Source organism: Centruroides sculpturatus, unplaced genomic scaffold (genome assembly GCF_000671375.1).
Source record: "Centruroides sculpturatus isolate CEXI.00-Female unplaced genomic scaffold, Cexi_2.0 scaffold101, whole genome shotgun sequence".
Lineage (NCBI taxonomy): Eukaryota > Metazoa > Arthropoda > Arachnida > Scorpiones > Buthidae > Centruroides > Centruroides sculpturatus.
Window position 1 is genome coordinate 162130 of NW_019384361.1, and position 27019 is coordinate 189148.

The 27019-nt window shown below is 28.7% G+C and overlaps 2 protein-coding genes across 2 annotated transcripts; both read right to left on the minus strand.

The window, feature by feature from the left end:
* Nucleotides 1-2298: 2298 nt before the first annotated feature.
* LOC111641081 (N-alpha-acetyltransferase 40-like) lies at nt 2299-5395 on the minus strand. Its single transcript, XM_023387200.1, has 2 exons — nt 4473-5395; nt 2299-4298 (listed from the first exon to the last, which is right to left on the minus strand). Exons 1-2 carry the CDS (start codon nt 5144-5146, stop codon nt 4295-4297), a joined length of 678 nt encoding a protein of 225 aa, XP_023242968.1. The 5' UTR covers nt 5147-5395; the 3' UTR covers nt 2299-4294.
* A 5847-nt stretch (nt 5396-11242) lies between these two features.
* LOC111640991 (MAM and LDL-receptor class A domain-containing protein 1-like) lies at nt 11243-19903 on the minus strand. Its single transcript, XM_023387096.1, has 18 exons — nt 19873-19903; nt 19772-19796; nt 19522-19698; nt 19077-19354; nt 18905-18998; nt 18681-18827; nt 18526-18609; nt 17797-17990; nt 17097-17181; nt 16945-16971; nt 15306-15461; nt 14936-15210; nt 14014-14101; nt 13903-13932; nt 13686-13820; nt 13227-13495; nt 11494-11575; nt 11243-11418 (listed from the first exon to the last, which is right to left on the minus strand). The coding sequence occupies exons 2-18, from the start codon at nt 19776-19778 to the stop codon at nt 11363-11365; spliced, it is 2184 nt and encodes a 727-aa protein (XP_023242864.1). The 5' UTR covers nt 19779-19796; nt 19873-19903; the 3' UTR covers nt 11243-11362.
* Between the last annotated feature and the right edge of the window lie 7116 nt (nt 19904-27019).

The following is a 27019-nucleotide window of genomic DNA, read 5'->3' on the forward strand; positions in this document are numbered from 1 at the left end:
AGTAAAGAAAATTCATACTCCTCATAAAGAATTTGGTAACATGGGAGCAGCCATATTGTTGCACTGATGGAGCAGAATGTTCACAAACCATATAGCCCAATATTTTTGCTAATTTTGACTCTCTTCCCATCCCAATGACTCTTTGTGGCCAGACATGTGACTCTTACCACTAAAACTACATAGTCTAACAAAGCTAGACTCCCTAAATACTTTTATTTATTTTATTTTAAACACCAGGTAGAAAATAGAAAAAATGTTTTCGGAACTCCTTGTGAGCAAATAAAACAGAGAGGCAGGTCAGTTACAAATAATAATTATAACAGTTTGAAGATTGGTGGCTAATGTGTTTTTTTTTTTTTTCGAAATGGTTTTTCCTGTTTAAATATTACTAGTTCTTTAACTCTTAAAATTTATGTTCTACTGTTATAATTGTTTATGCCACACCATACAAAACCATAGAAGATACAGTGTGTTGCAGAAATGATGGCCAAATTTCACAGGTTTATAGAGTGGAAAACCCAAATCAAAAGTTGTCATTTTTTGATCTGAAGTTTAATTATCGAGTTCTATCTATCCAGTGGCATCCTCTCTACAGAGGGTTGCATTTGATGAACTATTCCTCTCCATGTTTCTCTATTCCAGGCTTCTCTTAAATCCTTTCCAGTCCAGTCTTTGATGTTATCTCTCCAAGTCTTTCGGGGTCTTCCTCTAGGTCTTGTCCCCTCCACCAGTCCCTCACTGTCCAATCACTGTCAATCAACCAGTCCAATCACTGTCTTTAGTAGTTGTCCTCCTGATCCTCTAGCCAAATGTCCAGCATATCATACCTTTCTTTGTTGGATATTTATAAGCAACCTTCTCCTCAAGCCCAGCCTGCCTAAAACTTCCTCATTTGTTATTTTTTCTGTCCAACTTATTCTTTGCATCTTTCTCAGGCACCACATTTCAAATGAGTTAATTCTTTTCATCATTTCATGTGTAAGAGTCCATGCCTTGCATCCGTATGTTAGTACACTCCAGATCATTGTCCTTAGGATCTTTATTTTCAGTTTTATGTTAAGGCCTCTGTTTGTTAATATATGATAAATTTGATAAAAGGCAGCTTTTGCTTTATTAATTCTGCTTTTAATTTCCATTTTACATCTATTATCACTCGTTATCCAGCTTCCCAGACATTCAAACTTTTTAACCCTTTCAAGTTCCTTATTTCCCAGCATGATCTGAAATTCATCCATATCTTCCTTCTTTGAAACCTTCCTTACTTTTGTCTTTTTTTCATTTATTTTCATATGGAATTTCTCCAATCCAGTTTTGAACAGTTGATTCAGAATTTTCTGTAATCTCTCTTTACTTTCACTCAGCAGGACTATGTTGTCAGCATATCTTTTGTTGTTTATTAAGCAGCCATTAAGCTAACTGTGCATGAGCAAAATGGAATCCATTGTTATCAAGACAATATAAGGTCACACTATGAAATGCTTTCTAAAAATGGGCAATACTGGACCATATGCTGCATTACCACCAAATAATTAAAGATCAAATGTCATCTTCAAATGTATAACTGCTCCATTAAAATAAAAAAGTAAAATGATAATATTTGAATATATTTAGTATTAGTTTTTTCCTACACCTGTTATTTATATATGTAATGAAATTTTTGTGTGATCCTCTTTCTAATTTCCTGAATGTTCTCAGAATTTAGTGAACTGGAAGGTGTAACTCTACCTGCAAATATAGTTATATAGAGTAGGTAATTTGATGAAAATGCTTAATAACTATAAAGTATAATTCATTAAAACTACATTAAATTTTTCATGAAATGAAATAGCATTCATATGCAAGATATATAATAATAATGACACCTTTTATGTTACAAAATAAAATTTATTTAATATATTAATACTTCATATTAGAATATTTTATTATATACACATTACAACAATGAATGAAATAGTAACATGCTACTATATTTAGAAAATAATTGGACATTTGGAATCATCATCAACAACTAATTACTGTTTGTTGAAGTTTCAACAGATATGTTATTAAATAATATTAAGCACAAAAAATTTTTAAATAAAACTGAAATATTTGGTTTATTAATTTCATTAAATAAAGTTCATTATAAATATATAATAAAATTTAAATATTTTTCTGCAAATAAGTTTAATATAATTTTTAAAAAAATATTTCCTTATAGAATAATGATACAATGATTTTTATAACATTGTTTACAAAATCTTACATATGCTACACTATACTTTTTAAAATATAGTATAATGTAAACACACTGAAAATATATTTTATAGTTGGATTTGTTTAATGACAATTATTATTCAATCTGAAGCAATGAGCACTTCTTAAAAACTAAATATATTGTTACCAAATATACAGGAAATAATTCTTTTAAAAATGCAAAAAAAGTTACTTAATTATGTATTATTTGTTATTGCTTAAAATATAAGTAAAAAAAAATTATATATATATATTTTTTTAATTAAAAATTAAAAAATTGTTTTAACCTTCAAGTAACATGGACTGGTTTTAGACTGTTAAGGAATTTAATTTTTCTATAAAAGTTATAGAACTTTCTGTTAGTTGAGAAAATTGTCCCTCTTTTTATCTTTAAATGAATTTACATTCTGCTAGTTTAAAAGCAATGAGTAAGATATTCTGTTGTAGTTTTCTTTTGTTTTTTTTTAAATATCATAGAATAATATTGCCTAATATTCTATGTTGTGTTGTCTTCAATTTGAAGACAACACAACATTGAATAAAGGTCATTTTCATTTTATTCCAGTTTGTTCTCACAAATGGTCTTCGAGACTGCTGCATGTAAGTGACATTACTAGATTTTTCATGTTAAGTTGTTAAGTAATAACATTGTTACTAACACACGAGTATGCCTTACTAGGCCAAAAAATATATGCAGACTGTGCAGAGACAATTAAGGCACAAAAATAATTTACTTTGTATAAACAATACATATTCATGAAGGAAAAAGAATTAATGATTCTGACATTAGAGAAAAATTCAGTTTAATCAATAACAAAAGAAATAAAACTCATTTCTTAGTTTACTAATGTATATTATCATCTTTTAAATTGAATAAACCCTTTTAACTACCAATATTGTAATTCTAAATACAAATTAAAATAAACAGTCTGTGAGTCCACACCATGTTACTTAAAAGAAAAAACATTAGCATATTAGTTAAGGGTTAGAGAGAACTTAAAACATATTTTAAATTTAAAGTTGAGGTTCAATAGATATACAGCTGGAAAACTTTGCATATAGTTATTGAACATCTGTTCATTTCAGTCATTGTTATTTAAGCTGATAACTTCAGGAATTTATGCTCTAATTTAATCTATCATTATATTGTTCCTACTGTTAAGTATGAAATCAAAAGGCCATTTTAGATTATTTTCTTGATATTTGCCCTGATGTAACATTTGTTTTTAGTACATACACATTAAGGCAGCATTATATCTCACTACTTATCATTATTTAATACAAATATTCAATTTATCTTATTAAATATTTGAAAGTTTATTGATAAAAAGCACTTAAATGTTTTTTATTAATAGATACATATTACTCAATGCTAACTTATTTTTTATTCCATGGGTTCAGCTGAACAGAATCTCCTGATGTAGGTTTTTGTCAAATATCATCATATATAACTTATTAATTTGACTACTTTCAAAACTGCTTTTTCAGTTTGTATCTTTATCAGCTTAGCACTTTTAGGTTCTAACAAAAGTGCTAAGATAATGAAAATTCAAATTCTGAAAATGCAGTCTTAAATGAATAAGTTGATACAAGAGTTGTCATTAATATTCAAATTTAATATTGTAATACTTTTTAAAATAATGATGAATTAATCTAAATGTTCCATTTCCTATTCAAAATAAATTATTCCTATTAACTCTTATTTCATATTTCAATATATAAAGGATTTGGTATAAAAATTGGCAATGCCATTTTTATTAGTATGCTGCAATTCATGTTAATCGCTAAAAGCAATGTACTTCAATTTAAATATTTTATGCACTTTTTAGCTATAACCTGCACTTTATTCTGATTAAAGTAACCAAATAAAAAATCTTATGGGATTTAATTTATTAATTTTCTCCTAACTTCCATTTTGGTGCTTACTGTCTTTTACACCCAAACTCTACATATACTGTATACATACAGTACATAAACTATTTCATGAAAATCATTTTGAGACTTTTTTAAAATATCATATTTCAAAATTGCATAATTTTTACTGATTTATTTGTATGCATTAGCAGTGCCGTAACTAGACAGGTGCAACAGGTGCACCCGCACGGGGCCCACTTGGAAGAGGGGCCCAAAATGCATGTATTTGTTTTATTACTTTCCCAAACCTAATTAATTAAGGGGCCTAAATGCAAATTCCTGCACAGGGCACAGGAATGACTAGTTACGGCACTGTGCATTAGATTGCATTTTTAGGAAACCTTTTAGTAACACTGCATCCAAACTCACATTCTTTACTTAGAATTTCATAACAAGCTTCTTCTGTTTTATCTGGTGATGATGCATCAATTTTAAATCCACAAATTCTTGTATAAAAATTATATGCCAATTTATTATGTTTCAAAACAGTTAGGACAACTTTTTTCATTTCGGTCATAGCTCCAATTTTGCATAATAAATTTATTAAATGTTTTCCAACACCTTTCCTTTGTATGTCTGTTTCTATTTGTATTTCGTAACAATATACTACAGGATCACCAAAATCCATATCAAACCGAAAATGAACAAAAGCTTTTGGATGGTTATTTTCATCTTTGACAATTAAAAATCTAGCTGTGCGATGTTTCAGCTGAGATAGTTTATCATCATCATCCCAGCCCCATTCACAAGTTTCATATAAAGTTTTCATGTTAGTCTTCGTTAACTGAAAAGCCCATTGAATTGTGGTTTCATCTAAATGAGAAGAAGGCATACTAACAATACTTAAATTAAGATTATTTTCTGTGTATTTAGACTCACAGCAAAGTTCTTGTAATGGATCTTTTAATCTATTAGCAATTTTAACTAATGTCTTATTCGGATCAGCCTCCAATTTTCTTTTTGTTCTTGACTTGCTTTTTCTGGCTGATTTTCTCATCTTCTGTAAAGCATTTCTTTATTACTTCCGACTTATGGATAATGAAGATTTACGTAAACATAATGAAAATATGCATATTAGCAAATTTTAGAAACCTCATAAACGCATAAATAATTATTACTAGATTCCGTAAACTGTCATGGCTATTCTAACTAGAAAAATAATATTTATCACTTTACATATTGAAAATAATGCAAAATTTCAAAACGTTTGAAGCATCGAATGAAACGAGTTCATGTTACAAGCGCCACCACACAATTCTAGACGAAAAACTATTAATATTGGTCATGAAATTAAAAGTACAGTATATCAAGTTAAAAATAAATAATCTACCACTTCCGTATAAATGGAAATAGAAAAAATATATATTCGATATTTATTTGTATTGTAATTTGTTTTACATAAAAGTTATAGATTTTTTTAATTATTATTTAAAAGATTACATCCTATTTAACCATTTTGCAAAGGCCGGATAACTCAGCGGACAAGGTGACAGCCTACCATTCTGGGACCCGGGATCGGAATCCGGACGAGTCGAAAAATCCCAAGGAATTTTTCGAGGATGATCCGTCTGGATATGTCGGGCCCCGTCCCTCACCTCCCGGTCGTCCCATTGTGGGTCTGGCCTAATTCATAATAGGCTTGCTAAAAGAGGCCCTCTTAGTACCCACAGGGCGGAGTTTAAAGAAAAAAAAAAAAGATTCAAGAAAGCAAATTAGAATAAAAACGTTTGTAAATTAGGATTAAAAAAAGCTCAAATCATTGCCCAAATTTTTATCATTTTATACTTTTGGATACTCGTAAGCAGTGGCGTGCCGTCCACGGAAGCGGTAAAAGCGCCACTTCCCTTGTATTTTCTAAATTTAAATACACATTACGCGATTATTTTCATATTTTAACGCACTTTGAGTTAATTAAAATTAATATTATATTATAACCGCATTATGTATCTTATTACAAATTTCTATACATGTGAAAAAAACGATAAAGTTTCTATTGTACATTCGAATATCAGTGGCGGAATGGAAGCGCTGTATTGTCGAAACCGGGTCAGCTTCCAAGCAGCCAGATTATACGCATTCGGGCATGCGCTTTACAGAGCACCAACCTCACCCGGTTTAGCTAGTGCAAGCTACACACCAAAATATTGTATAACGCTTCCAATGATTCTATCCAGGACCGGTTCTGGGCTGTTAGCCGCCTGCCTGCTAGATATTTGGCCGCCCTCTCCCCATTATGTGAATCATGAATAGATTTATAACTTAACCTAACGATAGGAATTTACTAGTATGTTTTTATAATAGTTCTGTATAGTTGACAGGAGTTTTAAAAAATCCATTAAAATATTTGATATAATTATTCTGCTGGTTCATCTTACATTACTTACGGATTTCGGTTAAATTTACCTTAGGTAGCCAAAATGGCAGTGCTTCGATTAGGTTCGTTTAGTTTCCGTTAGATTAGCTACATTTTTAGAAGACGTTTCCTTTTTTATTTATTTTTTTTATTTTGTTCAAGAACTACCGTGAATCAATAACTACAATAACTAATGACGTTTGGCACTCGGCGGCCTGCCTGTGGCTACCCTCCGGAGGAGTCCGTCTGGACCACGAACGGTCGGAAGCGCGGCCATTTTGGCTACCTAAGGTACATCTAACCTACAATTCTTGTATAATGTTAAAAAATTAACTATTACTTTGGCAGCATCATTTACAAATAAATTTAATAAATGAGATGCACAAGGTACAAAAAAATTTTTCCAGTTCAATGAGAGTGACTAAAAAGTTGTAAATTTTGGAAATTTCCGTGGACACCTGGTCCTAAAACGAATTAATTAGAAAACAAATGACTATTAAATTTAACATATGTAGATTTTTACAGCTATGGTGAGAAACGTTTAAAATCTACAACATCCCTGTCGCGTCCTTTCAGATATATCAGTGATGCCACAAAACAGGCATTTGACATTAACCGGTATCGGCACCCTCGGGATTTGGCACGCATGCACGCACTGCACACCTACCAAGACCGTCTCTGATTCCATTCATTAGCCACTTGTAGGGAGCAATTTTAACTAAGTGGATTGTTTTAATATTTAAAAAGTATAAAATATTTTATGTTATTTTTATGTACGTTTCTTCACAAAACTATATTTAATTATAATTTTCTTTAAAAGTATATTCATACAATTGAATATTTTGTACCAGGTATGTATAATTGTATATCCATCACACATTTTATTTTAACAAGTTTTTATAATTTTATTTTTAATTTTAGCCCTTATATTATGGCTAGCGATTCAGAATGTAATTGTGATATTGATAATTTATTTCAAAAAAGTTTTGGCTGGAGACCATATAATGAGAAAGAAAACACTATTAAAAGAGAAAGACCAATGCCTAAATGAAATATAAATACATCAACAAAAAAATTTATTAGACACTTTCACGATAAAATTTATGAAGATGTAAAATGGCTTTGTGCATAAAAATGCACATTTTACGTGATGCATAAAAATGCAAAAATTGTTTTGTTGGCCTTGCCTACTATTTTCAAATGAAATTAGTGTGTGGAATAAGAATGGCTTTGACAATTTAAACAATTTGAGTAAAGCTGGCAAGACACGAAAATCGTAAATGTTATATAGATTCTTTCGTAAAATTGAAGCAATTTGGAAATCAAAGCAGAATAGAAATTAACATTAGTAAACAATATAAAATAAATATTGAAAATTATAACAAGATAATTACGGCTAATAGATATATTATGTCTAAATTAATAGATGTTATGTTTTTTTTTTCAAAACAAAAATTGGAATTTAGAGGACATAGGAAATCTATTGAATCTAATAACAGATGTAATTATATTGAACTTGTTTATTTATTAAGTACGTCAGATAATCTATTAAAAATACGTATAAAGAAGTGTACGTTCTACGAAATACGGTTTTTACTGGCTTATCGAATAAATGAATACGAATGAACCCTGAAAAGCATTAACTAATTGCCCCTGTAAGTTGGCTTCTTACAGAAACACAGCTTTCCTATCATCAAATGTCACGGCACGCCACTGCTATGCACCAATAAGATCTCTGTATCACAATCGGCGATTGGTCAAAAAAATGGCCCCCTAAGATTTTAAAATTTTTAGACTCGAGACTTTGAAACGTCGAAAAATGCTAGAAAGAAATGCTAAGGTTTTTCTGTATGTTTGTGTTTGTGTGGGAGGAGCATGATTTTATTCATTCTCTTTGAAGCTTAAACATCAAACTGAAACACGCAGAAAATTTCGTTTATCCAGTTACGGGCGCCCATATGCAAAGAATTGAAAGATGTTGTTGGCGTTGTTTGAAAAACAGATAGAACCCATTTACACTGAAGATATAACTGATTCGTATTTATATACCTTTATGTACCGTACAAGAAGATTGTGAGATAGGAAAAACTGAAACCAGCAGAACTTTTCGATTCATTTCTTCAGCGTTTGAGTAACGTTTATCCAGGAGCGGGTCGCATACCAATATGGAAAGAGCCAGAAATTGTTCCATCAGCCACGAAAGCAATCAACAAGAAAAATGAAAATTCAAAGAGGAAGAAAGAACAAACTTATGTTAAAAGTACGAGAAAAAAGTCAAGTAAAATAAAACAAGATATAGTTACTAAAGATGTTGCAGAATCATGTTCTTGTTAGAAGAGAGAAGGAAGATAAATAAATAGAAGTATATTAGTTGTGAGTATAAATTTTTTTGTTTACAGTACGGTTTTGTTAGCATTGCCTTGCTCGTGAAGTTATGGTTAACCTGTGGTAAACCTATGCTGAACCTATGCTGAAGTTATAGTGAACCTATGCTGAAGTTATGGTAAACTTATGCTGAACTTATGGTTAAGTTAAAAACATACTGTTCCAGACAGTTGCAGAATCCAAATATTTTAATTAAAAATGTGCACCATAAACAGGGAAATAATAGCAAGGTTGAGGCCGAAAGTTTTAAACAAGAAAACATGTACGTCGAACGTTCAGTGACGCATTCCTGTAAGTCTAGAAGTTTAACAATAGTGTTTGGAATGTTAAGCTTGATTCCACTGACTATCCAAACACCAATGTCAACCTTCTAAACTTATAGGAAAGCGGCGCTAAACGTCCGACGTACACGCTTTCGCGTTTAAAACTTTGGCTTCAACCTCACTAATAAACAAGATTTAAATGTAAAAGTATCAATGACAGCTTACACGATTTATAGAGCATAAAGCAGTATTGATTGCTTGTGGAAGAGCAGCTTTTCTTCTAAAGTTATACTGAAGTAATGGTACAGTCCTGCTAAAGTAATGCTGACGTTATGCGAAACTTGTGTCGAATGTTTTGATAAATATATGCTATAGTTAGGCTTAATGTTTTGCTAATGTTATACAGAAGTTATTGTACAATTATGCTGAAAGTTATGCGAAAATTATGCTGAGATAATCGTGACGTTATCATGAAATTATGCTGAATTAATGGTATACTTACGCTGAAATTATGTTGAAGTTATCGTAACGAAGTTAATCTGAAATAGTTAAATAGTGAATAGTGAAATAGGTACTTTATTATTAAATTATTTATTTATGTTTTTCAAAAGTTTTTTCAATACTATTAATACACTTAAATATTACAAAGAAGATAATATTTAATAAATTCATTTTCTGATAATGTTGTGAAAGAAAGCTTTTTAAACATATTGAAATTATTAAAATAAACGAATGTCACAGAATGAATTTAAACATTGACGTTGTCATCAGTGAGATCTAGCAGCCATTACTACCAAAATATTGATAGAAAAGTCTATTTTAAGATGTTTTTCCTCCCATTTCTCCACCCCTTTTTAATTCACTGTATCGTACAAAATATTAGACTTTCTGATAAACATACAGTGAATCTGTATGTTTACAGATTAAGTTACATCTTATTTTTTACCAGTTTTAATTGGTTTTAAGGTTTTTATGTTTTACTACCGTGTTTAGTCAAATTTTAAATACATTTTAACGAAAATATATTTATTTTTACAGGTATACCTTCTTATTATTTTTACAACATTTTATTTATTTATTTATTAACTTATTTTCTAATATACAAGGTATTTCAGTTTTATTTGTACTAGCCCATAAAACATTTTATACGTTTTAACAAAAATAATTTTATTTCTACAGGTATATTGTCATATTATTTTAATAGCATTTTATTACTTTTTCATCTTCTTATTCTTTTATTATTTCAATTTTACTTATTTTACCCCACGGTTTTAATAATTAGTTATTCCAGCTATCACTATAGTAATTTTTAGGTAATTATATTTTTTGAAAAAAAATTTTGTACGCGCATGTTAAATATAATTTAATACATTCTATAATTTCTTACATAGTTTTTTGCCGATATATTTAATAAAATAAGGACTGAAAAAGGACATAAAGCCCGAAATGCACATTCATATCCTTTCTACATTATATTAATAGAAAATAAACCTACTTTTTCCATCCGAAAAGAGTGTTCATGTGTGATTTGTTCTCAACAGTAACTTTGTGCTAATTCCGAACGACATACAACTAATTGAGAGAACAGTAAGCAATCAAGTACTAAGCAACTTTAATACTGACTAGCACGTTGGTAAGTTATAGTTACAGTCTCATTCTTTTTCTGACAGCCTCATATGATCCAAAAAATTTTCTACATGTTTTCGAGTTTGTTGATGAAATGATTTGCACTATCGAAAGAAAAAAAAACAGGAAAGCATACAGAATAAATTTAGGTAAAAAATTAGTTTATTCTTTATATCTTATTTTATTTCATCGATAATATTGTGTCTCACTTCTCCCATTTTTTAAATTTATCAACTTGTCTTTAAAATGATTAAACCAAAAATCTTGATTTGAAATTTAATATCATTTCTTAATATCTTTAAATAAATCTAATAGTCTATCTTTTAATGAATATTCCAAGAAATTAATGTAATTATAAAAAGTTATATAATCTGCATTTCATGTAAAACTTTATTCTCAGTATTCCTTCTATAAACATTTAAAAAAATGATTTACAATTTTAAATAAACATTACAAAGTTAATGATGTTAAAATGCGATTCATTAAATAATATACATGACTAGACGAAAAATCCATTGATGACCTCTGAAAAGATTAGTTTGGCAACCCGTAGATTTTATGCCAGAGAATGGCACAGCATCAAAAGTTAAGTAGTTGGCAAATTATTAGGTTGAACTGTTGGAGCGAAATAAGGAGGACGTGCTGCGAATGAAATATTTAAATATAATAAGAATTTAAACAATTTTTCTACATATGTATTTAAAACTATGAACTTACTAGGACATGATGTATCCATTTCATAAAATCGAATGTCATCAATAACAAATCCAGAATGCTGCACTGTTGCCCCAATAACGACCTAGAACCAAATTGTCATTTTAGTCATTAGTCAATTATCTTATTCTAAAATTATTTTTTTTATCGATATTATTTATTAGCCGAGGTAGCCGGCTTCGCTCGGAAAAATGATGTATTAAGTAAAGGTAATGGACTCATATAAAAATGTATATACGGGGAAAAAATATGATAAACTTATAATGGATTCGACTAAAAACAATTTTTCATTGAAAGAAGTTCTGGGACTCGCTGACAATCTAACGCGGATGAAAATGGCAATGGTAATGTTCAGTGGAGTATATATTTATCTACAGACGTATAGTACACATGTACTGTACGAATTCATATAAACCGGTTCAGCTATTTACCCATGGTACTCGAACAGATAGACACAAATTCAATTTTATATATACAGTATAGATTATTACAAAGTCTATATTATGATATTTTTAATTGTATGAAAATTTCAAAATTAAAAAGCTTGACTATTATTATTGAAACATTAGAATAATATATTTTTATTAGTTATTTGTTTCAAAATATAAAATATGATTAGTGTTCAGATCATAATGTATAACTGGATTTATAAACTAAATAAATTAAAATCATGTGGCTAGGAAAAACTATATTTATATCCTATACATATTCTTCTATTTGAATAAATTACATATAAATATATATAACAGCGCAAATCATATGCACAGAAATTATATATATATTAATTTACTCAAATATATTTTGATTAAATTGTTTGCTATGTATATATTTGTATGAATTATATCATATAAAATAAACTCGTAAGTTTCATTGTATTCAATATATGATTTAATATTAGTAGTAGTAAATCGAATTATATGTTTTGAGTTTACCTTTTAATATACAGAATAATTATTTTCATTTCAAATTTAAAATTTTTTAAATAACAATTTTATTTGTATTTTTTATTATGTTAATTAGTTGATCATCTAATGTGTACACTATTTTTGTGTAAATTAATCAGTATTAATTTGAACCATTTAATTAGCAAAAGTATTATGAAATTAATGTATTAAAATTGTTTTTCCTTAATTTTCGATAAGCATTATTCAATTTTCTTCGTTCAACGTTCATTTGTCAATCATTTTCAGTCCATAAACCTTCGTAGAGCTTTATTTCAAAATTTTGAGAAAATAAAGCACAGTCAATTAAGTCGAGTACCGGTATCTGTTTTATTATACATTTTAAAATTTACTATTGCAGGAATAAATTTGAGCAATAGTGGGACTCGACTAACTTATAGACTTTTTTAAAATGAAATTTTAAACCAATTTTAAAAAAAATATATTTACTTAATTTTAAATTATTGATAAATGTATTTGAAATTTATAATTGTTGGCTACAGTATTAAAATTCAATAAAATCACAGAATTCTTGTAATAAGTAATAATATACTGTACTTCTCCTTGCTAAATAATATAATTATAGTGTACGTTGACAGGTTTAGCGAGTTATTTTGTGTTAAAAATGATTTTCATTCGTGGTTATTATATGAGTAATTTAATGCAATATAACATATGCATATATATTATATTGCATTAAATATTCAAACCATTGATTACATTCAAATATTTATTTATGTATAGAATTTTGTTAATTTTTCACTTATAAATATTGTAAAGTATTAATTTGCTTACAGTGAAATCATCTTCACTGAATACTTCCACTTGACCAAATGAAAAAGAAGATGGAGAATTTTCTTCTTCAGCATCCCTTACAAAACTCCAAACGATATTTGAAGTATTATTGCTTTTAACATAAATGCTGAGTGTTGCTCCTTCTTCTTCGTCAATAGTCGCGTACCAAAATGTAAAACATCGAGATTTATTCCCATCCATCGTGGGACTATGCAGTTCTGCTGTTGCTGCTGTAGGTAGAGTGAAGACGTCGATATAAACAAACCCGGCTAAAAGTGAAAAAAGAACAAATATACATTTTTATGTTCAAACGAAGAAATTGAAAAATTTACCCGGAGAAAAAATTACAGGATTGTCTAGAGAAAAAACTTGAACCACTCTAATAGAAATCTATCTCACTTTATTAACCGGATAGATATATAAATACATATATAAAGTTAAAAACTTATATTTAATTACCTCCAGGAACGTTAAAAGTATGATCTTTAACTGTTGCTGGACGTGCTTGACCACTCGGAACTCGCCATTTTGGAGAACTAGAGGTAAATGTAACGGATTTCCAATCACATAAATCTACATCAAATGCGCAGTCACCTATTTCAATTAGCACAATAGAGAAACGTGTTGTTATTAACAAATTTGTAAATAATTGCAGTTTTAACTGAAATATTCTTACCTAAAGCTGTAAGAGCTCTTGTTGGTTTTCCTATAGTATGCACAAGGTATCAAAGTACTGTAAGTAAATCATTTAAAAATTTTATAAAACATTGTGAAAATTTGTACGTACCAATACATTTAAAAGGGGTTGTGAAAGTTATATCATCTATCGCTATTACTGATCTGGATTCTGCTCCTTTAATTGCTTCAATGGCAACCTGTTAAAATGTGGACAATCATATTTAGTTCTTCAATAAACTTCTATAAATATGTAATCTGTACTGGCTATAAATCTCATTTTAATTTAAACTTGGTTGATATTATGAATTTTTAAGAAATTTGAAGGCTAATATTATTAATCACATGATCAGTCAAAAAATGACCACCCAAGATTTTTACATTTTTGGATTCAAGGACCTTGAAATGCCCAGAAATTAAAAAATTCGGGGGTTTTTTTCTGTATGCATGGATATTAGTGTGTGTGGGAGCACGATTTTGTTCACCCAGTTTGAAGGTTAACAGCTGCTGTGTTTTTGTGGAAAATTTCTGAAGTTTTGCATGGATGTTTATATATTAGGAGGATTAATACTATTAAATTTTGGTGGTTAAGGTCGAGAGATTGGGAAGATGAATGGGGCTCGTCTGTCATATTTTGAGGGTAGTCGGACTTAAAGATCATTTTACACGTTATTAGTATTTACAAGTTTTTATTAAACTTACTACCCTGAAAATTAAGTATTTTGCCGTTTTATAATAATTATTAATAACTTCAATAAAGGCATTAAATTGCTTGAATTAACCTAATTTATTGCTTTTACCTAATTTATTAAGGCCAAATTTTAATTACAGCAAAATGTATTATTTAAAATGCATATTTTAATTTATCTGATAAATTTCAATAAAATAATATATCTATGACGATCTATTGTAGAACAGCAGATACTGGTATTACCAAAACGAGAATTGAATATACTAAAAGTTATATCTATAATTGAATGTTTACTTGTTAGATGCAATAATTTAAGATTACATATTTAAAAATAAAATTTTACCCTGGAATTAACTTCTTGTGGTAACCCGATCTGTGCATAGAACCATCTCGAATCTTGATGATTATTTAATCTCCATAAAATGGAAGATGTATTGTCGCTTCGAATTAGTTTTACTAGAATACCGCCGATGGGTTCTCCAGCTGTCGAAGATAACAAAAATGCCCAAAACGACAAACAGTAAGGTAAATTAGTAGTTTCTAAAACTGGACTGATTAGCATTCCTCTGTCCAATGAAGCGTGTTGAAAATTACTTGTGTCAAACTTCATATAAAAATCTACAATAAAATAAAAGTGGGATAAATTACAATAATAACAAAAATAAACTTTTTGTATTATCTTCATTTACACGGATTACAAGGAAATCAATTACCTAATCTACCCGCTCTCGTCATTGTATAAGTATGTCCTCGAGGATTAAGATGAGTTCCATCACCAGAAACTCTCATCCAAAGAGGTGGACTGTTCTCTCTTAACTTTTCATAAATTTCTTGCCAACCGCACATATCAACCAAAAACGCACAGTCACCTAAAAATGATTATTTTTATTTTTTAGCTTTTGTGATATGACATCTTAAAATTATAACAAAATTTTTGAAACTTTCTTCGTTATTGAAATACATTTTTTGCATTCATAGATCTATAAAATTTATAAATTATTTATTTTTAAATATTTCTTATGAAATATTTTAAATAAATATAAAATACTTATATTTAGCTTAATACAGTATATTTTATAATTTATAAGTACTTAAAAGCATTGCTTCTTAATATAGCTATTAAAAATATAGTTCAAGCTGAATAAATAAATGATACATTAATATAAAAGTTTCTGCTCGTTATTATTGATCATTTTAAAACTTCAAGTATTAAACATAATTTTATTGCTCTTCCGAAGACATTAAGTTGATAAAAAAATAATTTGTATTCATTCTGCAAATATTTTAAATGCTAGCTAATAAACAGTATTCGTAGGATAAACTTTGAATTGTGGATATATTAACTTAATTTCACTAACCTTTTAAAACAGAAAGAGTTTTAATTAATTCATTAACAAAAAAATTAACACGCAGAAAATTTATACAGAACCTTTTTTACTTATTTTATTTAAATATGTGCACATTTATAATAGAGAAACATCTCTCTAGACAATGTCAAATTTAAAAAAGTTTGTAGTTTTTACTAGAATATGTAATTATGTAATAATATTGACTAAAAATTATATTTTAGTAATTCTTTTCATCTATTCAATCGTATAAAATTTTGTATAACAACCAAAATGTAAAATAATAGAAAAAAATTAATGAATTTTTAAAATATCTTTATATTGATTGTATACTTTTGATTAATATTTTCGACAATAATTCTTCAATTTTTCATTTAAAATGAAATAAAACTAAATATTACATTTTCTTCTTAACTAAACAGTTGATGAGAATTAAAACTGGAGATACATTTATCAGTTTCCGCAGGAGATAAGGTTATTTTCATCTAAACTATTCACCTTCCACCCAACAGGCTTTGTTAGGGATATGACATATCCGGAATGTGTCATTCTATTGTTTACTCTTTTCAAGTAAATATCATTATACTGTGTTTTGATTTTCTTTTATTGTTTCTTATGAGAACTTATTTTATTTGATATTTATTTTAGTGCAAATTTTATAATATATTGATGTAAAATAAATAAAGTTTAGAAAACTAAATTTTTAATTGAAAAACTAAAGAAATTTAAACAGTAAATTTTTTATTGAATTGTTTATTGTCAAACACTCTAATTCCTGTTTGAAATTTATTATAGTGTTTGTTGTTTGTATTTGTGTTAATTGCTTTTTCCTAAATTAAATTTTCATGTAGTTTAATATATTTCAATGCGATGTAGATTTGTAAACTAAGTCTCTGCACAACTTTGGTGCGCATATTTGTTTTTTTTTTTTTTTTTTTTTTAATGANAATAAATTGAAAATCAAAATTTCGATGAATGCAATGAAATTAATTACAAATACGTTTACCTTTTCTGCTAGCTTCTCGAGGAACACCTAAATGTAAGAAATATAAGTGTTTAAAATGTTTTTACTACTTATTATTCATGTAAAATATAAACAAAAAAAGAACTTTATAACCATCAAAGCACAATATTTAGCAACAATCAATTTGAACTCACTTGGACACGTTCCATCAACAAGAGAAACATCATCTAAGGCAATATCACCCTGACCCGGGATTCTAACTTCGGCTTCAAAAATTACCTGTTAAATTTAGTAAACATTTAATTTTTAATACGTTTACAAAATAATAAAATTACATTTATTTTCCAGTTTTGTCTCGTGCCATTATGGAACCCTAATTAAGCTGATATTGGTGATGAAGAACATTCAAGCTATACTTGACCAGTGAAAACATGAGAGTAAACTATATATTACTAGTTTGTGTATCATTAGCATATATTGTTTTAGTAGCTAGTGTTCTGCGGTTGTGGAGTATGTTGGTACTCAGCAAGCTCAAAGCCAACAACTCTGTAAATAAATAAATAAATTGTATGTGGCCCGTCGGAAGCCTACGAATTCTTTTGCGTCTCTCATCTAGAAATAGTCGCTCATCATTGTTTTTAAAGCAATAAGTATACATTTAGAGAAAAATGAAAGTGTTGTATAAATGATGATGATGCTCATGTTATCTTTCACTGTATATAATTAAATATCTAGTTTGCATATATATCAATGCGTATACAGAACATATTCCGTGAACACTAGCTGTTTTTATCATCTGCCTTGTAATAAGAAATTTTTGGAGTATATATATCTTATATTGTAAATGTCGTATATATATAAAATTCGAATATTTACATAAAAAGAGCAAATTACCCAATAGGGAGCTGGCAAAGATAATGTTACTTCTCCTTTGTGCCATTGATCGGCTGTTAGACTGCCCGAATTTAGGCTCCAAACAGCGTCGCTAATTTGTTTTTGGAGCGAATCGTAAAGATATATACGCAAGCCTCCTATTCCGGCACCAAACATCGAAGTGAAAAAGCTGAGACACATAGGGCCGTGATCTCCTAATTAAAATAAAATTTAAACAATTCAATAAATATTATAATTAGCCTTAAGTTATTTATTAGTAAAGCACGAGAAAATTATATTGATGCACCAACGAAACATTTCATTTTAATGTTATATTGATATTAGAATGCGTTTTGAAATTTAATGCATTTGAAAGCTATTGCCTAAAATTCTCATTGCTGATAACATACAGTAAGTTATTTACGAAATTAATATTTTGCAGAAACTGATTACAACTAAATCTAGTTGCAACCCGTTTCCGCAAAATATTAATTTCGTAAATAAGTTACATATAAGGTACCTTGATAACATGTTTTTAAACTTTTTAAAATAAAAAATCATTTCTAAAACTTCAACAATAATCTTTCTTTTCGTTTGATAAAATTATTAATTTACACATTTGAAAGAGCCAATTTAATTTCAAAACGCATGCTGTTTTAAAACAAGTACTTTTAACGAAATAATTAATAGAATTATTTAGGATAAATATATAATTAATAATAAAACTAAAATAAAATAAAACATATTAACCTGTTGGATTTAGAGTAGGGCTCCAAAGTTGGGCAGTATCTCCTGGTCTTCTTGGATAAGATGAATCTATATACGCATATCCTCCTAATTAATAAAAATAAAATTTGTAAATATTTTTATCTTAAATTTTCAAACATTTTATAAAAGATTCCGACCAGTTCTTCCTTTTGTGATACTACTACCATGATCTCTTTCGGGACCTGTAACAGTACTATCACTTCCTCTTCCCATCTTCCAATCAAAATCGTCTCCACTATTGACATTTGTCCAGTCACAAAAATCATATTCGAAAGTGCAATCTCCTAGAATTAGTATTAAAAGTTAAACGTCATTTTCAATTATTAAACTAGTAATATTTCAAAATAATAAGAATAGTAACCTGGACAGGGACCATCGTATAAAGCGATATTATCTATAGCTGCAAAACCTCGTCGATTCAGATTATCGTCTTTTGGAAAAGTCTCGAATACTATCTATTTAATGTAATCGTATATATCATAAAGCAATCAAAATTATACATTTATAAATTATTACAAAGAAGAAAATCTTACTCGATACGAGTTTTCCCTGGTAAAAGAAACTTTTCCATTTGTCCATTGGCCATCGGTAGTGTCTAACATTTCCCAAATAGTGTAGGATTTATTATCGACTGTGTCGTAAATCACTACCCTCAATCCGCCTACACATAACCCTTCCAAATTATATCTAAATCTCAAACATTTACCTCTTCCAGTTGTTGGAGGATTACTAAAACTTGGCAACCAAGCTTTTTTAGTTTGATTGCTCTTTCGTCTTCCCATAATGGATATATCAATAAATGCGTAGCCACCTACCAAACGAAAATTGTATATTAAACTTAAATGACAATAATTATATTGAATTATTAATTAAAAAGACTAATATTATATAAACACAAAATGTCTAATTTATAGTCCCAATAAGCTATTCTGTACCAGGTGTTCTTGCGAACATTTTTATGCCAAAATGCATTCGTACCTTTAACGGAGCCACTAGCATCTGTTGTTGGACCGCCATACCAATAAGCTTCTCTTCCTCGACCGAGTCTCCAATTATAAGACGATAAGTGCGTTGACGGATAATCCATATCAAAAAAACAGGAAATTAAATTTCCCGCTCTATCACTAAAACCACACGCGCTAGAAGGGGCTACGACTGTAAATATATATTTCTAAAATATAATATAAACTTATATTTCTTTCAATATATTAGTTTCTTAATAACTTACCTGTCATTTCTGTGGTTTGAGCAAACTAGAAATTTAAAAGATTTTAAGTATTTTAACATTTTATTTTAATTAAATCTTGATTAATACATTTAAAAACTTACCGATAGTACAAAAATCCACTTTAAAATGAAAAGATAATAAAAGATCCTCATTTATTATCCAATATCTAAAAATTATATTATTCATCAAAAATCAGTACTTTTTAGTTCATAAGATTATTTTGTTTTAAAAATTGAGTTTTCTTAAGAATATATAAGGCTTTATTATTGAACTTATCATTAGATTTTTTAAATAATTTTTACATAAAACAATAAAAAGTTAAAAATTTATTTTATAAAATTTAATTAAATTAACAATAACATATTACTTATTTATCTTTTATCTTTGGTACAATAGTTATTTATCATAAAATAATTAATTTAACAACTTTTTACTTAAAAAAATTAATTAAGTACTGTATTTAGATGAACTCGCAGCTGTCAAAATTATGCTAAAATATGTCTAAGAAAAATATGAAATATTTCAAATAAATAGAAAAAAAAAATTCCTAGTTCGTTGAAATTAGAAAAAAAGTGTTACCATGAAAAAATTTTTTAAATCGATTAATTAAATATCGATTTAAATAAAGTATATTGATTAACATTTCACAAAGTTAAATAAATTATAACTGAATAAATTATATATTGTACAAACGATTGATATAAAAATAGGCTTATTATTTGTTAGTTTAATTTAATTTCTAAAATAATTATAATTATATTATAAATTGTAATTAATTTAATTTTACTGTTATGATAATTTATCAAATTTACTGTGTACGGTACTGTACGTTTTGTTTTTTTCTCATCTTAAATTTATTAATTTTATAAAAATTCTCTTATTTTTGTATCAAGAAAAAATAATTATTACAATTAATTATGTAAATCGTCTGTATTATGAAGCCAATTTTCATAATTGTAACAACTTTTTGGATTTATAATTACATTTTTAAAGAAAAAGTTTTTCTGTATATAAAGGGTTTTTTTTATAAGAAGGAAAAGTGTAAGATAAAAGCATTATCCTTGAACGTTTTCTTTGAAAAAGTTTAAATAGGTTAAATATTATTCTATAAATAAAACAATCTAATTAATTGTAATTTTTTAAAATTTTAATTATTTAAATTTTTCTTTGGAAATTAAGTTTAGAATGATATTTAATTCAGTCAGTTAAATTTTATTCTTATGATATTGTTTTATAGTGTCCGTTAAAATAGTTTCATTCTTTATATAACTTGGAGTTAAAGATAAAACTTTAGATAAATGCAGAAATCTTTTAACAACTTTATAAATGTTTAATTAATCCAATAATTTTAGATGTATTTCTTTTTTACAAGAGGGTGTTCGCAACGATAATTTTTCTCTTCTTAAAATTCCCATATAATTACAGTGTAGGGCCATTAAGCTGCGGTGATTGGGGTCCAAACTGCTTAACCGCGGCTTAAATATTTTTTGATAATGCATAAATTACAATAAATAATGAAAAAAATAAATGTTTTTTGATTAATGGTCTTGAAATTAATAATAAATTATTATTTAAGAATAACAATACTGTACTTTAAATACGAGTCGATTTTTTGCTGATTTACCGCGGATTAACTTTGTAGCATTGTAAGGTGTGAATCGATTACAATGGCGGCCTCCATAACGCTGACAATCAGCGTGGATAAAACAGATTAATACTGTATTTGAATTTCATTGTAAGTTATTTTATAGTTTATTGATAAATAAAAGACTAATCTTCTATAAATACCTCTTTGAAGTTATACGCCAGCATTTCAATATTTAATCCGCGATAGTGCATATCACGTCAACCACGGACATTCGAAATGCCAAAATGACAGCTGTCAACACCTGTCTCGAGTGTTTGAGAGGCCATGTCCAGGTCCGTACGATCCATAGTGTCAAAAAATTGGGATACAAGCTTTTTGCGCGGCTTAAGCGAATTCGCGGATTACTGGCCCGCCGCTTAATGGCCCTACACTGTAATATTTTATGTTTCAAAAGAGACTCGTTTATAATTTAATTTTTGCTAAGTATTATCGTATAAAATTATTTTCGTCAGTATACATATGATTTATAATCACTTATTATTAATTTCGTTTGACGAATAGGTTTTTAATCCAATCATTCATTTTGCTTTATCTTTGAGGTAAATTCTGATTGAGTCTGCGACCGAAAAAGATATTAAATCGTTTACTTAACATTAGATTAAAGGACTGGAAGAATAAATGATCTATAGCTACGTAAATAAAGCTGATATTAATGCCAACTCTATTTTTTCTCTTGCTGTATAATCTTTGTTTTTCCCACGTACTGAGATAAAGCCTATTATCAGACTAAAATCTCTAAATATTTGGCAATTAACATGAATATGGAGTGAGTAATCTGAGAATAAACTCCATGAGCTAAAAATAACTATTGAACATTGGCAATAAATAACGAAAAACAAAAAAAGAAGTCATCCTAGTGGAATTGGAATCGGACATAACTGCTCATAAATCTCTTTATTTATTAAGTGAACAACCAATGTGCACATTTTTTTTTGTAAATATATTTAATGCTTTTACATTATCCTCTGCGTTGTATATAGGATAATATAAAAGACGCATATTACAGCATTATTGTACCATTGTAGATATAAAAACTACTTTTAAAGCTCTAAGAATTAATCTCTGAACATTTTTTAGGTTTTTAGGAGTAATTTCTGTTTGGGAATCTATAATTATTTATTTTTTAAAGATATTTTTTAACTGGAATTGTCTGGTGCACTCTCTATTGGTTTAACTTTACACTGGTCAAAACAATAAGGGGATCAATGGAAATTGATGATATGATGTAAGTCAATCATGTAATATCATATTTACTACACATGGAATATGATGTGGACATCAGAGAGATGCATATTTGAATGGAAATGAGTACACGAGACAGCAGAATACGCAAATGACCGATTTCTATGTAAACGATGTTGCCCCAGGGTTCTCCTTGTTCAACTGCAAATTGTCTTTATTGGTATAATCTGTTGGTTTTATGCAGTAGTTGATTTCAACGATGTTTTGCCAGCATGATTTACCTGAATTAACAGCATGGAGGTCGATTGGAAGGCTGGAAGCTGGCCAGACGCAGATAGTGGTAGCAGAAGCCACGGGAATGTCACAAAATATAATTTTTTAACTGTAGATCTGCTTCCAGCATACAGGAAATGTTTGAAGATGACAAGGTCAAGGATGTCCAAGAGCAACAGCAGCAAGGGACGATCGTTTCTTTCCGTTAAGTGCCTATCAGAACAGGTGGTAAAGTGCTATAAAACTTAAACATCAGCTTCATTTGGCAACAGGACACAGGGTATCAAATTAAACCATTCAAAATTACCTTCGGCAAGGTGATCTTTATGCACATAGACCAATGATTTGTGTCCCTTTAACTGCATAACAACGTAAGTCCTGTAGGAATTGCAGGAACCGCATTGTGATTGGGAACATAACGAAAGGAATCCAGGTCTCTTTACCAATGAGTCAGATAATCGACGATTTCTCATCTGAAGTATACAAAGGTTTATATACTTACAAAAGTATATATAAATTTATCCAGCATTTATGCAGGAAACATCACTGTATGGTGGAGGTGGATTGGTGGATTGACTAGCATAAGCGTGATATGCATACAGACCTACACATAATCAGAAATGACAGTTTCATGGTCGCAAGTACAGAGACAAGATTCTCCAACCGATTATCATGTCATATGCTGAAGCTGTATTTGTGAGTTGTTCTTGCTGATGGATGATAACACTCACTGAGCTTGTCTAATGAATAACATGCTTCAGAAGCAGGAATTGACGTACGGAATGGCCAGCATGATTTAATTCCCTGACTTAAATCCTATTGAGTCCTTGACAGATGAGTTACAATATCGAAATATCGAACAGAAGGAATTTTTAAAAATTAGGAATTTTTAAAAATTAAGTTTTGCTCACTTTACAGTACATTTGATAATTTATTTAATTACAGTTTTAAGAATTTTTCTTAAATTATCGAATTAATTATTTTCAAATTCTCGAAATTTTAATTTATTTACTGTAGTATTATAAAATGAAATATTTATAAGTATAATATTTCACTGTAAGACGAACTTAGTATAAGGAAAATTAATAAAACATTTAAAATTTTGTCCAGTTCTTAAAGTTTACATTGTAGAAAATATAAATTAACGTGAATTTCTTCCTATCGTATGTTAATTACTAATCTTTCAAATTAGATTTACTCGACACCTAAATACAATTTATCTTCACTTAAATGAAGTGTTTATAAATTTATTGTTTATATAAATAATATTTTTAATATAAATAAAGAAATATGCATTAAAATTTGCAAATAATTTCTGAGTTTAAAAATATTAATTATTTTAAAAGATTTTATATAAATAAATAAGTTCATGTTTATCTAATATGATCTACAATGAAAATATCAGATTGTAAAGATGAAATTCAGACATTTTGGAAAAAAAACTTTATTGACAATTAACTCAACAAGGATTACAGTTCAGCCTCGTAGATAATCACATCTCGTTACCTTTGCTGCAAACTTTCATTCTTTTTGCTGCATCCCCTGACCATTTGAATCACTAAGGTTTTTTTTTGAAGAAAATCTCGAACGTCGAGTTTTGTCATTAAACTGTATATTGGCAACGTGATTCTGCAGGGTTCGAAATAAATAGTAGTCAGTTGCCGCCAAATCTATACTGTAAGATGGATGAGGCAGAACTTCCCAGCTCAGACTGTTCAGCTTCTCTAAGGTAATCTTTGCGCTATGTACTGGCGCGTTGTCGTGGCAGTATTGGACTTCGACAGTTTTTGGGTGAAGTTCTTTGAACTTGATGTTCAAACGATCTACCTTTGAACATCAAGTTCAAAGAACTTCACCCAAAAACAATAGAGTCCTTTTCTTACAGTGATGTAGTTGGAAGCAGCTCCGTCACGATGACGTCAAACAAACGCAGATCATAGTCACCTTCTGGGTACTATCAGCTCTGATATTTACAACAGCTTGTTGACCTTTGTTCACCCATGAACACTTTAACAAACGCTTTGCAGATGAGACTGTGAGCTTTCGTTGCGACGTGGCAACTTTTGAAGTGAGAGAGCAACAGCACGCGAATACGTTCTTTCCAATGTTTCATATTGCCATACATTGCTCTTGCGACTATTTTCAACAAAATATGTGATGAAACGTCCTTTGGTTACTCTACTTATGCACCCAAATCGAACGTTCTAGAACATATTTCCGGTCGTTTCTAGAAAACTATCGAAATGACTAAATTTCACCTTTACAATCTGATATAACGATGAAATGAGAACATCCGCAGTAGTATTTCCACTAGTCATTGTAAGTTATAAGACATTGTTGCATTTTTATACATTTTCTTCATTTAATAATATTTTATAAATTAAATTGTCGGAGATTAAAGTATTATGAAATTTAAATTTGGTAAAATTTTAATAGAGAACTAAATTAAAATGTATTTGAAGAATTGCTATAGGACGAATTTTTATTTCTTGCCGACTCTTCAAATAGTTGCCTCAGCCATAGTTAATTATTGCATTTAGTAGAATTATTTAAGTCACAAATTTGTTTATGTATTTTATTTGGAATGTTTTGAATAAAACACAATTTATATTCTAGAGATTACAGTTTGGTTGTTACGCATAAAAAATAATTTCGTAAAAATAAAAATTGCAATTAAACAAGATCAGGTATATATTTAAATCGAATATCGAATAAAACTGAGTATCTAATTCATTTCAAAGTTCACATAACTTTAAGTCATCAGTATTAATATATATATTGACAAAACTGAAAAGATACGCACAAAGCGAGCTCAGTAACTAATTTGCGTGTAAAAGAATGTATTACCACATTAGTATTGAATCGAAATTAATATAGAAAGAATTAAAATGTAGGTTACTGACCAAGTGACATTATCGTGAGACTAAGTATAGAATATTCTATGGTCATCCGGACAAACTCTTGTGGACGTCGACCCGAAACGTCATCGGGAAACGAGGGAGTGAATTTGTCACGGAAGAAATTCGTGTGAATGCGCTTAAATTTACGCAGAAATAATCAGAAAACTAAACTTTTCCAGCCAATGCCATTTCAAAAGAATGAATGCATGTAGTATTTGAAAAGACGAACAAACCCTACTTTCGAAATACTTTTTGGAGCACTAAAATATCAAATATGTTTTTAAAATAAAAAAACGATAAAAACCGATTTAAAACCAGTTTGAGTTACGTAAGACTATGATAACCTGCTAATATTGTGGTTGAAATAATGAAATGATTTCACTAGAGCAAAAATTGAACAAAAACGTCAAATTCAATAATACATTTAAAATTGAAAAAATAATAACTTCTAACTATTTATAAAAATTCGACTTACTTGGTGATTTTAACTATTTATTTTAAAAAAAGGATTTAATTTATTTGCAGAAATGAATTTTTTTAATATCGATTTTCAGATGAATTTAGTGTTAAAATAACTGCTTTTGCATTTGTATAATCGAAACAAAATGGGGTCCTCGATATTTATTTTCTTTTTCGGGATTGAAAGCAACGAGCAATTATTTTTCTGTATAGAGAATTCACAATTCTCTATACAGAAATGAGAAATTAAATCAAACATTTGTCTTGCAATGTATAACGTTTGATAAAATAAATTATTTTAAAATTTTTCCGATTCGAGTGCAATAATTAAATCTGTATATTTTATTGCCCTTTTATTATGAATTCATATAAATTCATTTTTGCTCTACTTCACAGTTTTTCGTGCAGACAAATACATTGAGTAAATTTATTTGTGTATGTATTTTATGCAGTTTATTGGTTCAAAGGTAACCGTAGAACATAAATTGAATGGATTAAATATAATAAAAAGTTATCTTTATGCTGTTAATTAAGATATTCTGTGAGAAGACATCCAAATATTTCTAATTATATCAAAGGCTATAAATTATGTATAATAACAATCTTTAATACAGATGCGAAAGCTGTAATAGATTATATATTAAACAATAAGTTAGTAATTTTATATTTATAAACTTTTTAAAATAATAGAATACAATTTAGGAAAGAAGTGTGACGACGGCCGAATTACAAAGTTATCCCCATTGTATCAGATACATTTGAGCCAGATATTAATAACTCACACAA